Raw genomic sequence first — 15655 nt, 5'->3', positions numbered from 1 at the left:
CGGGCCAGATGAAGAAATTGCTATGGCAGCAGAAAGAAAGCGCATTTCTGACATGGTGAAAGGGTGTTTACCTTCCCAGGAACAGTCGTGCACGGTGGAAAAGGGGATTGGGGAAGGTGAGAGGATGTCGGGCCCGGCCTGATGTTGTTTCTGGACCTTTACCACGAGCACTCCTGGGTGTCCGCTTTCACATCAGCCTTCCAAATGACTGCCTTATGGAAAAACCGTGAGCTTTATAAGAGGAAGGAAAATGAAAATATAAACGCCAGTTGGGCCGGTTTCCACCAGGAGCAAGACTCAGCAGGTCTAATATCGGCGGGGTGAATAATTACCATGTGCTTAGGTGAAGCGGGCGGTTGTGCACATGCACGCTCCCTCGTGCTCATACGGGACTGTCACTCTGCACAGCATCAATAAACGTTCGGTTTAGCTTAAAGCTGAACACAAACAGCTAATTTCCTCACATATTTTACCTCATTTCCTGTGGAAAGGAACAGAAAGGCGCTCGTTGAAGGTGAGCGAGAAGCTCATCGCTACGAGCGTGGAAGAAGTTTTCAGTTCTGTTTTCATCTACAACCTTGACATGAAACTGGTAGAAAGAAGAACAATCTCACCTCCAAAGATGTCACTGAGTAAAATTCCATATCTGGAAGAAGAAAAACAGTTGAGGCAAAGCCATGTTTACCATTCTGAAGTAAATCCCCAATAACAGCTTGTAAAGACATAAAATGTGCGAAGAGATGGATTATGTCTGATCGTCTCATTGAAGGTCTGAGTTCATCAGCAGTCCTGGAATTTCATATCCAAGTATTTTCTTCAAGTGAACATCCTGAAGTCAAACCCTGCTGAGATTTTGTTGAGACTGTGGCCTGGTTTACATGACGTTTTGCAGTGAAGACAAACTATTTTTTTTTGCATTTTGGGTGTATGAGAAAGAGAAAATGGCTCTCAAAGTGGAACTATTCAAAAATGATCTGAATCCGTCTCTGAGGAAATGGTGGAAAATGCAACTTAGTTTATGCAAAACTATGTAACTGTTGCTCTCGAGCTCCCCCTACTAGACTCTTGTGAAGGCTCACTATCGTAAAGGTTTTCTGCATCATTTCGCGAATCGCCGTGACAGGTCTTTGTTTACCCCCACAGGGATTCTGAAAAAAACATTTATTGAGGTAAAAAAGTTGCACGGTTCTGCTTTAAAGCTTCTTCTGCACATGTGCAGGTAGATGGTCAAAACAACAACAACAACGGTGGCGGCCTCCAGAGTGGCTTGGCTCCCAGTCCATATTCTTCAGGGACTTGGTGGTTTTATCACTGAAAGTCACCTGTAGCAGTAATACATGTAACAGCAATACAGCTTCATCTTCTGTCCATATGAGTATCTGCTATTCTCTGCTGTTAATGCTTATGGCGTATTATTCTCTGTGCACGTGCACGTGCACGTGTGTGAGTGGTTTCACTACAAAAACATAAAACAACAGGGCCAACTCGTAGCCCAGCACGCTAACTACATTGTTTTTAGCGTTTCTCACATTTCTTTGTGAATTACATCGTTTTCAAAATGTTGCAGTGTGAACGTCAAACTTTTCTGAAATGAATCTGAATGTGAAAAATGATTTTCTTTCACTTGAAGCCTTGTCATAAAACGGAGCCGTAGATGTGATGACGGCTGATCATACTGTCAAATTTTAGATAAATGGATAACAAGCTTCTGACTCTAACAGAGTGGAAAATATATTTACATAAAAGCATGACTGTTGATGCATCAATATCAGCAAATTAAAAGAAATCTACACATATGATTATTATTGTTCTAATTCACTGAATTACTTCACATAGCTGAAACAAGGCCAGCCCACAAATGATGTTTCAAACTTCCAATTGCCCAAAATTTAAAGTTGTTCGTTAAAAACATTGTAGGGAGAATCTCCAAGCCCCAACATTTAGAAAAGGGTTTTGCGGTGTAGCTTTCTGGGAAATAGACTCATGGCAAGTCGTCTCTTCGGAGATGGGGGCTTACTTCTTCTTCTTTTTTTTTTTTTTTCCTTATGCGAACCATCTAATTTCCAACTGGAAAGGCCCCATTCAAAGCAGCTGTGTGCCATTAGGATGGCTGCTCTCACTGGCATGGTGGGACTGTCAGATTCCTACTGAGAACCAAGCTTAAAACCAAACCGGCCCCTCCAATGAGCCCTCGCCCTCCCATCCCCGTCAGTTACCGGCGAGCAGAGAGGGGTGGGAATGGGTGGGGGGGGAAGTTTCCATGTGCGTCCCAGCATGGATCAGACTCCAGCGCCGATTTTTTTTTTTTTTTTTTTTTTTTTTTCCGAGCAGACAGATAGAGAGACAGGCAAAATGCATGAGTGGAAAGAGCATAAAAACAACTGATGGATGAAGGTTTTCAGGCTTGAGGGGAATAAAACGCTAATCGTCCTTTCTGTTTATACTCCAGTAGCATAAGTTCAGACATTAGTCATGCACATCCTCTAATCAAAGAAATAATAAGTCATCCATTTGAAGACTTACAGCGGATCCTGTTTTGCTCAGAGGGTCTGCAACATAAATCCACCATGGTTAATGTTAATGATTTCTGCTTTTACCATGAGATAGTGTGTTTCCTAAGACGTTTGACAAAAATACATTTGGTACTGACAGCGCTTGTGTGCTCGCGCCTGATGCACACGGTGACAAATCTCCAGCATTTGCTCCAGTGCACAGTTGGCATTCATCCGTGCAACCAAATAGGATCAACGATATCCTGTTTTTCACTTTCACCCTTATTGAATGGGCTCATTATCCCCTCAATTTCAAAGCTTACATCGCATATTTGTCATCCAGATCTGAAGAGCCTCTATTTATCCATCCTCTAAGTGTTTTTCTTTCTTCTTTTTTTTCCTATCCTGTCTAGGATTTTTTGGAGACATTAAAACCACTAGCAGTGCACGTGATCTGTTATTATTGGTGAAAGTATAACTGAAGCTGTAATTATATATTTCCCTCATATTTTTATCTGTTTCCATTTAGACAATTAGTTTAATTTATATGAAATAAGTGATTTATTTTTTCATTTCAGACCTTTCCAAATACCCAACCATCCTTGTGGTTTAATTTGAACTCTTGATTTTCCTTTGGCGCTGGAGGCACAAGGACAATAATGCATAAGCCTGAACAACATCCATCGTGGAAATAATTCAAACAGATGCAAAAAAGTCCAAAAGCAGGATCCATGTGTTATTGACATTAGCTTCTTTATTCTTTTATCATCTGATGAGCAATCCCAATTAAAAAACAGTATTAATGGAGACCTCTGAGGAATGTGAATGATTAGTTTGTGGAATTTCTCTAAGAATAAGCAGCATGCAGCTTTTTATTCAGTTCAGTGCTCATCTGGACTTCCAAGCTTCTTAATCCCCCTAAAAAGAAAAACTGAGTACAATGCTGTTTCCATTTTACTTCTTGGGTCCATTTGTTACTCTTCACGCGTTCTTGTCTTGGTATCTCCCTCCTCAGCTGAGCGCCTTTCTATGGTGACTTTGCATGTTCTCTCGGTGTGTTCATGGGTTTTCTGTAGGCAGAGTGTGAATGGTCACGTGTGTCTGTCAGCTGGGATCATGCATGGATATTTTTTTCAACCATTTGTTGATCCTTCAGTAGAAATCTTTTTGTTTTCATTCACCTTCATCTCAGATGGAGAGCCCGTCCGGGTTTATCTTCGCTTGAAGCAGAACTGTGCCACTCTGCAGAGCGCTGCTGAAACTTTTTGCCAGGACAATTACATCGCCACCTATTGGAGTGCTGCTGTAAAAACAAGCAAAACCCCCAAATCACCAGTCCCCCTCTGAATGAACCCAGACCCGTAATGTGAAAGGTGCCCCATTCGACTTGTAAAACAGAGATTTTTGCTCGTCCCACTGCACATACGGCTAAAGAACAAGTCTGACCGCAGGTTTGGCTGCATTTTATTAAGCAATTCCCCATGCACTTCTTTTTAATCACGATGTTAAAACTCGTATCATCACGTGTACCACTTGAGGAGCCAGCCAGGAATTTGTTCAATGAGAGTAATGTTCACACACCTGTAACTGTGCAACAGCAGACTGCATGACTGATCTGGTTTCCAGTGTCGTGTGCTACATGCTCTCAGTGTGTGTGATTGTGCATCGGTCAGTGGAATTAATAATGAATCCATCAATTACAATTACAAAGGACTTCCACTTATTCTTTATCAGGTAATAGTACAAATATAAGCTTCTCTTCTGTGATAGACTGAACATCTCAGTCACTCAGTGTCTCTCTCTACACCTGTTTAAAAACCTTTGAAGAACAACACAAGTATCCCAAACCCGAGTGTATCTAAAATACATTTTAATCTTGCTGAAATTTGTTTTCACAATATCGTTTACAATATTAATCTGTCTTCGTTCTCTTCGTCCCATCTCGGGTCTTCTGTAGCATCTCCAAACAGAACTGTACAATCATGTAAATTGTTCTACATCAAGGCACAAGACAACAGCCGTTGTGGGGGGGCCTTGGGTAGGCTGATCTTTAATGGCGCTCCCTCTGGCACACAGGGAAAACAGGGTACCCCTCGGGAAAAAGGGGGAATTATGGGAAAATGTAAAAGTATGGATCTGGAACAGGGAAGGGAGGGATGGAAGAGATGTGCTCTAACAAGGTGAGAGGTGGAAAAAAATAATAATAATAATAAATAATAGCCACTGCTGCTTTCATTTTATTTTCCAATGTGTAAAAAAGAGGAACATTATAATAATTTTCTTTTTTTTCTTGTTCATGTACATAAAGTAAAGTGCTTTTTTTCTGCTTTTTTTTCTCTCGTATTTGCCAAAAGCAAAAGGTTTCACGAACAGGATGGAAATGGGGACAAGTTGTCATTTTCTGTGTGTGTGTGTGTTTTTTTTTCTTTCCTTTTCCCGTAACAATGTGAGAGTGGGTAACAGGGCCAGTTGGGTGTTCGTTTTCTGCTTAGTTTTGTTTTTGTTGATTTTTGTTCTCAGGGTTTTTTTTTTTTTTCTTTTTCTGATGTTTTCTTGTCGGGATTCAACCACTGAAAGACAGAAAGACAAAGACACAAAATGAAAGAAACTCAATGCGTAATTTAAACTTGCTTTTTTAACTGTCAATGCTGATTTTTTTTTTTTATACTTTAAAATCCTCAGAAACAGTCAAATATTATATTTACATATTGTTACGATTCCTAAGTTAACAGATCAGAACGTTTTTAAGGATAATCAGAGGCTAAAACGATATTTTGTGTATGTAGTCACCATTTCCCTGACGGTTTGGGGGCGTTCACATCTGGATGCTTCTCCTCCGCCTCCCGAAGGCCTTGGCGCCGACGTTGGTGGGGACGAAGTTGCTGTTGCCCATGCCGCCCGACCGGCTGAGGAAGTCCGCCAGGCGGTGGGTCACGCAGGTCGCCGTGTTGCAGGCTCGCTTCTGTGCTGTAACGCTGCTTCAGGAGAGCAAACCGGGGGTTAACAGCTGGATCCGCCTCACCACTCTGTCATTACAGTCTCCAAACACACACCGACAGACACAGACGTTGTCAAAATAGCATTAATATAGCACTGTGAACAGATTCTGCTGTGATAAATACACATCAAGCATGCATTTGAAACATCAATGTTCCACATTTTGAGATGTTTCTTACCTTTGAACTCGGTGAAACGTCACAGATTTTTATTAAACTCTATTCATTTAGAGGCATGTTTTAAACTGGTTGCTTTAGTATCCCTAAGAATGAAAATGGGCTACGGCTTCCAGGTAGAAAAATACATTTATTGAACAGCAAACATGGGTGTCGCATGAGTGGCTCATTTATTAACGGTAAGATTAAAGTGGTCTCTCTCAATTCGTTCAGATTTGAGGGGCTCTGGACTGAGATCAGATGACTCCACTACAGCACACAGAAACGGACGTCTCAACCGGCTCCTGAATTACATTTGTGAAAATTAGGTTTGATTGTCTGATATAAGAGGAACAAATCATTCTCTGAAGAAAATAAGGGAAGGGTGAGGAAGGGGAAAGGACCGAGAAGTTGCTCGCGGGGTCAAAGTCATGTTCTTATCCATGTCAATCAAGCAGGTTGAAACAGCATGCACTTGCCAATCTGGAAATGATGGAGGGGCGGATTGGAATGAGGGGAGGAGACGGAGGGGGGGAGGCATGAGGAGGGGTTAGATGCTGTCAAACGTCTCGCTGTAGCTTGCATAGCTGTCGCTCTCAGGCGCAGTGCGCTTCTTGCCGGGCGTCCCCGCTCCCACATTCGTGCGAGGGAATGTCTGCAACTTGTGCAGCTCCTGGGACAGTTTGCCCAGAACGCAGGTGCTGAGGTTGGAGCAGCGCTTGGTTAAGGGCCTGTCCATGCTGTCGGGGAGGGGACACACAAAGAAAAAACACATGCAGAGAACAGGCTCATAGGTCGCAGAACATGCACTTCTCCTCTCTCCTTACGTTCCGTTCTTGGCATCTCACTCACATGCATTTCATTCTCATGCCATCAGAGGGTATCAAAAAAAAAAAAAAAAAATCCCATCCCATTCCTTCTTTAGCATCATGCCCGTCCGACTGTTCTTGAGAACCTTGTCATCCATCCCCTCATGCGCCAAACCCTCCGCCCCCCCACCCCCCATCCCCCGTCAGCCCCACATTTCTTACACCCACAGAACAAACAGAAACCAGTCGCTTGCGTCCCACTGTCATGCAGCTCCACTTAATTGACATCATGCACACTTATCCGTTCTGTGAAGCATACACTGTTCTCATGCCCTGCAGGCAGGCTGGAAATAGTATACCGTTCACACAAAGTCGAAATCAAACTCATCCATGCAGGAGCAGGGTCATGACTGAAAATAGGGATTTCCTTTGTCTTTTTTTTTTCTTTTTTTTTAATTAATTAATTCCTTTTTCTTGAAAAATGAGTGTTTCCCTGACTTGATCGGCTGGCCACATACCTCTAGGACTGACTGACCAAAAGTGAGGAGCTAAAAAAATATACATCTTCAGAGTTGTTAGAGTCACATAAACGAGACCTGAACAGCAGCCCAAAGTTTAACCACCTCTTTTAAACCGGTCAGATCTTCACCCTGTTGATTCTGTAACACGAGGGAAAAGGTAAAGAGTCTTTTTTCGAATGAAGAAGCGTGTTGTGTACCTGTTTCCTTCAGCCGCCTGCTGCTCCAGCTCCTCCGCCGTCATCTGCACAAACTCCTTAACGATGGCGTTGAGTAACCTCCGGGCCTCGTAGTCCGTGAGCGTGACTCGGTCTGACATGGACTCTAAACCCGGTCTGTGTGGTGAGGGGGGGTCAGAGGGGGTGTTAGCATGGACACAATAACATACACCCTTCACCAAGAATTTCCACCTGCAGTTAAAGGAAGGAAGGTGTGAGAGGGCGGGGCGGAGTGCTGGTGGAGGTGCAGGATGGGGGGAGGGGGGGGGGGGGGTAGGACGGGGGGGGCTAAGACGTCACCACCTCTCAGACGGATGACGTCTGAATTGGAGGGCCCCCGGCCAACACGAGGGGGAAACAATCTGCGGAAAGTGGCCCGATATAAGAGTGTGTGTGTGTGTGTGTGGTGGTGGGGGGGGGCTGACGCGTAACCAGCTTTAGATTTATGACAAAATCAATGGCTTCATGGGAACAGCGCGGGAGAGGTTTCAATGGGGCTTCATATAAATATATAGATCTCATATATCTCCTTCTCAAGTCTATTAGATGTTTTTCTCTACTTTTCCCATAAGCATAAGATATAACACAAATAAACGAATACATCTTTTATATATTCAAAACTTATTGTTTGTTTTAAACAACTCTTGAGCTTTAATATTTCTTGACTTGTTAAAATGGGAAAATCTGTATCCATTTATTATGGTTTTCCAAAAATATTCAGATTTTTCTTGCTCGCCCACATCCGTTCAGCCCATTGGTACCACTGATCAGTATTCATAACATCAGAATTCTCCAACTGGGCAACTCAAGCTTCTTTAAAAACCCCACAAAAAAAACAGAATTCTGCAGATTCCGAAAGTCTTTTCACATCAGCTCAATGCTTCTAACACGATCAACTTGTTGCACTTTTCCGTTGGTGAGAGCAGAAGGCTGGGAGGTGTGAGGTGTGAATGCAGAGAGTGTCTCACCTGGCAGGGGCGGCTTGTGAGCAGTACATCTGGCAAATGACCAGGGCGTAGGCAACGAGGAAAGCAGAGATCTTCAACATAACCATGGTCCCCTGCATGGGGAGAAAGACAGCCGTCACGTCAGCCTCTCCGGCACGCCACCGCCGGTTCCCTCACACACTCGCGCACCGCTGACACGTCTGCCGTCGCCTCGCCGTGCTCCTACAGAGCGGCAGACCTACAAGACGTTCTCCTGGCGCCGGGAAGACAAGAAGGCTGCCATTTCCTGAAGAGGTGAGCTGAATTCTACCTGCAACTCAGCTCCATCCCTTCAAAACCGAGCCGTGCCGCAACTTTTCTCCTGTGGAGCCACATCCAGCCCGATGGCACAGGTCAGCTGCTTTTAGCATGTCGTTCATCGCTGCACAGCCCAGAGCGTGTGTGTGTGTGTGTGTGTGTGTGTGTGTGTGTGTGTGTGTGTGTGTGTGTGTGTGTGTGAAGGGGTCCTAGACTGTGCAGTGAGTGTAGCGCTCGCCGGTGCTGGCAGAGGAGGGGTGAAAAGAGAAAGGGAGGGAGGTTGGACTCCAGGCTTGCCAACTCCCTAAGGGACCAGTGCATTAGTGTAATGAGCTGCCAGCACACTCACTCTCTCTCCCTTTCTCTCTCTCTCTCTCACACACACACACACACACACACACTCTCAAACCTGGCTTCTCCTTCCCATTTCTCTCCGACACTTGCTGCTCTTCAATTCATCTTTGTTTCATTTTTTGAGTGCCTGTCCTGCTTCCTTCCATACTTTTCCTTCCCATTCTTTTTTTCAGGTTTTGGCCTTCAAAGCAGCAAATTAGACCTTGACAAAGCGACTGGTGGCGATGCTGGTGACCCCAGCAGCCACTTTCCTTTCCCATCTCTGACTCTGTGTCACCTTCCACACACAGGCAAGCGGCTGAACGTGCCGCTGAGCTCCCATTCAAACACCAAACGCAACAGCAGAAGTCAACACTTACCTTCAGTGATAATCACCCAGCAAAAATAAAAATAAATATATCTCTCTAGGATTCTCTGTCAAAACACGACAAGTTGACTTTCTCTCAACTTCCAGTACAACTCTTGATTCTGTTGCATGCAGCGCCAACGCACCAGCCTATATATCCCAACACTTGGATTTGTGCATTGACTGTGTAGGTGTTTAATTATCTGCCGGCAGCCAATGGCGTTGCTCTGATGCCACAGCGAGCCAATGGGACGCCTCCCCCCTGTCCCAGCTCTCTAATAAGGGATATGGCTTTGGGGCTGACGTCATTCCTCAGTCACTAAGTGCTCCATTCACAAAATCCACCAGTCATTTGGACCATTTGCTATCCCCCCAATTTGCATTGATGTCATTAATTAAATAGGAGGCAGAGCGGAGCGGTGTCCGCGCAGGAGCATCACCAGCAATAAATATTTTAAGAGCTTTCCAAAAATGTTACATTTCATGCTATATCTCAAATGCCAAATCAATAAGGCCCCCCCACCTCAACTCCCCCACCATTACCACTCTCCAGAGGAAGTAAGGCGGGGCCATCTGCTGGGGAGGGATGTATACTACACAATGACGCACACCGGGGCTATTCATTCATAAGACTGCTTGGACAGCATCAACTCCAACACTACACCCACTGTGCCTGAGCTCAGTAACTCTCTACAATCAGCTTATGTAATCAGCTCCGTATTGATTGGATTTGGGGTAAGATGAGTTTCTTCACCAGGAATGGGACACTCTTGCACTTTTGTGCTTCCGTGTGTTTACCCAACACGTACTTCATTCTGTGTAAATATCAGCCTGATGTATACGGCAACACCACGACACACAAGACAGCAGGGCCGTCCTCTCTCAACAGGTACTGTGTGTACTCTGTTTGCAATAACACCGGAGCAGAGAGCGACCAACTCCCACCTGACTACGGCGAAACCTCCAAGCAGATTGAGTTAATAGAGTGATACCACAGTCTGTCCAGTAATGACGACTGCCGCCCGGGCCTCTTCCCACACACCCGGCAAACGAGTTGTCTTTGGCAAAGACCAATCGATGACAACCCCAGACAACAGCCGTTTCTCAAAAGCAATTACACAACTGTTTGTCCTGCACCATCCCAATACCCTCACTTTTCATTAGCGCGCAGCGCAGATTCAGTGTGTGCTGTATTTGTGTGTGTGTGTTTGCATGCACTAACCTGTGTGTTCACAAGTTGAATATGTTGGATGTGTGTGTGCATGCAACGTCTCTGCGGAGTGGACAAAATAAATGGCCGTCCAGCAGAGCGGTACGTATGTGTGTGTGTGTGTGTGTAAGATTATATGTCAAGAGTAAAGGAAGGGGAGGGGTTGCCTTTCCTCGTCTGCGTCATAGAGAAACCCCATTAGACAGGATGAGCCTTTTAGTGCTATTGAGCCACAAGGCTCAACCGTGTCAGACGCTAAATCACTGCTGAATAGACAGCTGCTGGGTCTCCGGCCACTTCCACGCACCTGCACTGCTTCTCTACCTGCTGGGCTGCAGTGTGGACTATCAGATCAGAACTTCCTGTTCAGCTTTAAGATCACGTCTAATCTCGGCCTGTCATTCTAAACATTGAGCCCTGTCTGTTAGCGCAGTGCAAATGTAAAGCTGCTGATGGGCTGAAAACGATGGCTTTATGAACACGTGAACTTGTGAACCTCACAGTGGTGTAGTGGACGGAACTCTCGGCTCACGTTAAAACCAATTCAGCCATGACGTGGGGCGGCCTCGCCATACGGAGCTTACATGTTCTCACAGTTGTGTTGATTTCCTCACACATTTCAAACACCTTTGCGTTGTCTCTAAACTGACGGTAGGAATGTCTCTCTGTCTTTGTCCTGTGAAAGACTGGCAAGCTGTACATCGTGCATCCAGCCTTTGACCATCAACTGCAATTCCCCGTGACTCTAAGTTACATAAAAACAGGATAAATCAATCCTAAACCAGTGGTACTTGAATTAAACCATCTGTGATCTTTGTTTTTAGCCACTGAAATTCCGATGCGCTGAAGGAAAACACATCCTGACCTGGAGCTTAATTTCCCTCTACGCAAAAATGCACAAGCTGTCGTGTTCGAGAGGACGGAGATATGTTGTTGACACGTGCTCTCATTTTTTCTTAGTATTTCTTTTTCTCTCGGATCATCTGCTTCCCACTCCCCCCCCCCCCCCCCCCAGGGAGCAGGAAGAACAAGCCCACCATGACCCCGTCAAAGTTTTTCCTCGGCTCCTGAAAAAACTTTGCCGTGCTGAGTCGATACGGTAACCTTTGAAACGAGGCTTGCTCCGGCGCAGATCAACACGCCCACCCTGGTGTAAGTTATTAGGCTGCTGGGAACACGGCCGCCCGCAGCCGCCCAGGGATGATATGATGAGGATAAACGCTGTGCTATATGTTGCGTTCACGGCTCCGCTGTAGCGGACCAATCGAGTATCTTGTGCGCAAATGGAACAAAAAACGGTCGCCTTGCAGCGGCGACACGAGCACAGATGAGTGGTGTTATTGATATTATGGGGCATTGGAGACTGCTGTGCTGTACGTCAACGTAATGGCGGGGCTCATTAAAAGGGTGATGCAGGGTGTAGGTATTCCAGGTCACACCAGCACATGTGTGCACGTACAATATGTACGTGTTACAGGTCGAAATCAGCCACAGCTGCAACAACGTCACAGAAACCAAACATTTCCTCCGTATCTATATTTACTGGGTGGATTTATGTGCTTTTTGTACCAGTTATTAAAACGATAAAACAAACTTGAACTGGTTTCCAGGACTTATTTTTCTCTCTTTTTCTTGTCTTTCGTCTGAAATAGATTCAGAGCGACCAGAAGCAAGGTTTGGCTCCACTGACCTGCTCCGTGAACCATCTTCAGCCTCGGCTTTGACTGGAGACTATAGCAACAAACACCAAATAAACAATAACCCAGTGTTTCAGAATGAGCAGCCGCATAATGATCTGATATCACGCTCCTGTAATCTCACACACGCAGGAGATCAACCGTAGCCTGGATAGTCCATTGTGAGCTGAAAACACAGGTTGTGTTTGCTTAAGGGGCACGGCGCTCCGCTCACAGCTGTTGCTGCTCCTCTCTCCACCTACACAAAACAATTACGCCGAAGTTAGCCTGACATTGGATATTGGATCGCCAGTGGAAATTTGTTGTTCGGCTTTCAATAACTTGCAAAGCAAACAATTAGAAGCAGAGTAATGAGTGTATTTGCGATGGTTAGGAAAGAAATTTACAACCACAGGTCTCAATACATGAAAGTGCCACCCACAGATAAATGGAAACAGTTTACGCCCGCTCTCTGGGGCTTGATCAAGGACTTTCATGAGATGCAGGAAACCATTATGTAGCCAGTGGATACAGATGAATGGCTTTAATACTGTTGAGGGTGCTATCACGCTCAGCAGATCAATCCATATGTCTTTAAATACCTTTTATTGTTCTGACAATATTTCTAAATAAAAAGCATGGTGGTACCATGTCACACTTTTGATGTGTTACCAGTGTTTAGGTTTTGGTTATAGTTGTGAACGTACATGAAATGTGACTAACTCTAAAACACACGCAGGATAATGACTCTGCCATCACTCTAATTTGTCTTCATCACTTAGGCCTGTGTTAATAATGTGCGCATCGCAGTAATAATGCAGTGTCCCAGCGGCATATTAGAGGAGCGCTGTGTAAATGAGTCTGATGACTGATTCTCTCATTAGCAGGAAGATGCTCCAAAATATGGATGTTATCAAATTCCCAGAAGGGAAAGACTTATAAACTAATGAGAATTAAAAAAAAAATTAAATACAGCAACAAAACAGAAATAACTTAACAACAGGTAGCAGCAGCTTCCTCGTCAGGTTATCTAAGGTTCATTTGACTCCTCCAGTAAACAAGAGTTTGATTAGGTCAAAACAAAACTGCTCTTTCTTGAGAGAGTGTCTTTTAATAATCCAAATGTGGAAGCAAAAAGTCAACCAACTGAACAAGGCATGAAGAGACAGCAGCTTTGCAACTCTGAGACAGAAAATTACCGAGCAACAGGTGCATAATATTGATAACTAACACGTCAGATCCAGACGCTATAGACTAGCAGCAACATGTCACTTTATAATATGTGATTCACAGCTCTGGATATAAAGTAAGTTATGTTACACATTAGTTATAGCAGTCATTTCCCTCTGGATTTGTAATCTATCTATTGATATATCTGATTTGTGTTCATGGATATTTTAATTTTTATATATATATATATATATATATATATTTTTATATATATATTTTAATTATTTTTTAATTTTTTTAATCTATATTTGATGATTCTGTTGTTGTTATTTATTGCTTCAAGATCCACATTAGTTACCAAAGCAGCAACAATTATTCTTCCTGGGGTCCAGAAAAGACATCCGTCAATTACATAATAGTCTTGGATCACTCATAAGATCCAGGAACATCTCCAACACACACATGAAAAATCATCAGTCCAGAGACACAAACAGCCAAAGGTTGTGTCTCTATGATTAAACACTGCAAAAAAAATAAATAAAAATAGTGTTGAAAATAACATTAGACCCAATACTGAGCACATATGCCTTCTCTAATTTGAGAAGTGAAGTCCTTCTGTTGATATGGATTAATAGACTAATTTTAAAATATCTTAAATGATCAGTCCTTTGTCAAAAATGAGGAGAGAAAGAAGGTAAAAAGGATTCATTTACTACACAAAGCTTTGATTTTACTGAGTATGCTTTAGTGCATTTCAGCACATCTTTTTGGCCACAGTTTGCAAAAAAAACCTGAACAATTCAAAGTAACCCTTACTTAACCCTTACTTAACCCTAACAATAGGTGAACAAAACGCGTGTCGTCTGCTTCATGTTCTGACACCATGGGGGCCCACTGGGACAGAGTGTTGATCGGGTTACAGCAGGGTGACGTGAGCTACACGCCGCTGCTCACCGCTGCTCACCTCCCAGTCAGTTAAGGCCAGAACCATCCAGATAAATCACTTCCTGAGGAGAAAGGAAGGCGAAACAGCACTTAAGTCATTATCCAAACGCAGCCTCCAGTAATGGCTCTCAATCTCCAAATCTAATCAGTGGCTTGCCACCACAAAGGAGGCTCGCCACCTGATTAAATGCGAGTTCAAGTGGTGGAAAGTGGTGTCGCTCTGTGGTTTTACATGGAACCGAACGCGGACGGCGTTTGAACACCTGGCGGATTAGAGGGAGCCGGCTGGAGAGGAGGACTGCAGCTTCAAGCGCTCATCACTCACACGTTCCACTCTTCCGCACGTCTTTCTGTTTGTTAAAGCATTATAACGAGGCTCGGCAGAAGGTCACGTTGAGGGGCGGGTCATCAGTTAAGGAAGGATGTGAAATGTCACGGGGGCGAGCAGGGCTCTCTACGGATCCAGGCGTTTGTTCAGTTGTTGTTCATTCTTGGACATTAGGGAAATTACAGAGAATTGTTGAAAGCCCAAAGCATCCCTCAATGTCGCGGCGTGGGAGGGACGCCGGCCCCCTGGCTCTGACTGACTCACTGTCTGAACCGCCGGACTTGCTTGCATCTACTCCGCATTTCATTCAAAAAAAGGAGCAAATGAGGAAGGGAGACCTTTCTGCAATCGATAGCGAGACGCTTACAAATGCAGTGGATGCTCGGAGCAACGCTGAGGGGAGTCTGTGCTTCCGAAAAATGCCCGATTTATCATGATTACACCAGAATGAATGAAGTGGCCTGACCAGCAGAAATATTGCGAATTTGAAATTGAGTTGCGCGTTCCTTGCGCTTGCCAGCTTAACTATATAAAACATTATGAGACTCATTTAATCATTTTATTTCATCTACTGATATTTTCTAATAAAACGGGAGGCGCCTCGCAGGGCTGGACTCTGGTGCGCCCGCGGCTCCACTTCAGTCTTACGGATAAGCGCAGAAATCAGCACAGCGGTGTTGAAGAGAGAAGCCCTAAACCTTTAAGTTCTTCGTGGATAAAACTCTGATGGAGAGCCTATTGGCTAACCCTCTCCCGACCAAAAGCCGCAAGCAGGTTCCTGCCAGGAAAATCGACTGTCGATGTCTGTTTTGTCGATCTCAGCATGAAATCAATGGCACTATAATTTGTGGAAACTCTGCCCACAGTCTTTATGAACTGCATGACCCGGATATAAGAATGTTGGACAGGTACAGCATTGAAAACTTCAATGAATTCTTAAATCTGGCATTAGACAGCCTTGCCTTGGATTTCGCTGAATCGACATTGAGGAGAATCAAGTCAATATAAAGACCAGGAAAAGTTCCACACTGAAAGGTTGGTTAAACAAGTATGATAGAAGACGTCCAAGCAGGACACCGCAGCTTATTTTCCAGTGTCGCTGCACGTCAAGGAGGTGAACTCATGTAACATCTGGAGGATGCCCGAACAATGTTCCTGTGCAAAAGCTACGCAAACAGCGTTGATGCCAAACT

The 15655-nt window shown here is 44.4% G+C and overlaps 1 protein-coding gene across 4 annotated transcripts; it reads right to left on the bottom strand.

Moving 5' to 3' along the window:
* Window positions 1-4773: 4773 nt before the first annotated feature.
* On the bottom strand, window positions 4774-9367 carry LOC115392128 (calcitonin gene-related peptide). Of its 4 annotated transcripts, none has more exons than XM_030096665.1 (5): window positions 9147-9367; window positions 8158-8249; window positions 7172-7306; window positions 5283-5470; window positions 4774-5062 (listed from the first exon to the last, which is right to left on the bottom strand). In XM_030096665.1, exons 2-4 carry the CDS (start codon window positions 8241-8243, stop codon window positions 5308-5310), a joined length of 384 nt encoding a protein of 127 aa, XP_029952525.1. In that variant the 5' UTR covers window positions 8244-8249; window positions 9147-9367; the 3' UTR covers window positions 4774-5062; window positions 5283-5307. The 4 variants fall into 4 exon arrangements, with proteins under 4 accessions (XP_029952525.1, XP_029952526.1, XP_029952524.1 ...); XM_030096666.1 differs by having other exon boundaries at window positions 5283-5467; XM_030096664.1 differs by lacking the exons at window positions 4774-5062; window positions 5283-5470 and adding an exon at window positions 5720-6384.
* Between the last annotated feature and the right edge of the window lie 6288 nt (window positions 9368-15655).

Source organism: Salarias fasciatus, chromosome 7 (assembly GCF_902148845.1).
Source record: "Salarias fasciatus chromosome 7, fSalaFa1.1, whole genome shotgun sequence".
Taxonomy (NCBI): domain Eukaryota; kingdom Metazoa; phylum Chordata; class Actinopteri; order Blenniiformes; family Blenniidae; genus Salarias; species Salarias fasciatus.
The sequence above is the reverse complement of the archived record's forward strand: the minus strand, read 5'-3'. Positions and strand labels throughout refer to the sequence as shown.

Excerpts from the sequence above, each read along its gene's own strand:
- LOC115392128 (XM_030096663.1), bottom strand. The coding sequence starts at position 8,255 with ATGCAGGGGACCATGGTTATGTTGAAGATCTCTGCTTTCCTCGTTGCC. Across the intron at positions 7,307-8,157 it reads TCACAAGCCGCCCCTGCCAG|ACCGGGTTTAGAGTCCATGT; the intron begins GTGAGACACTCT and ends CTCACCACACAG. Across the intron at positions 6,385-7,171 it reads CAGGCGGCTGAAGGAAACAG|CATGGACAGGCCCTTAACCA; the intron begins GTACACAACACG and ends CCTCCCCGACAG.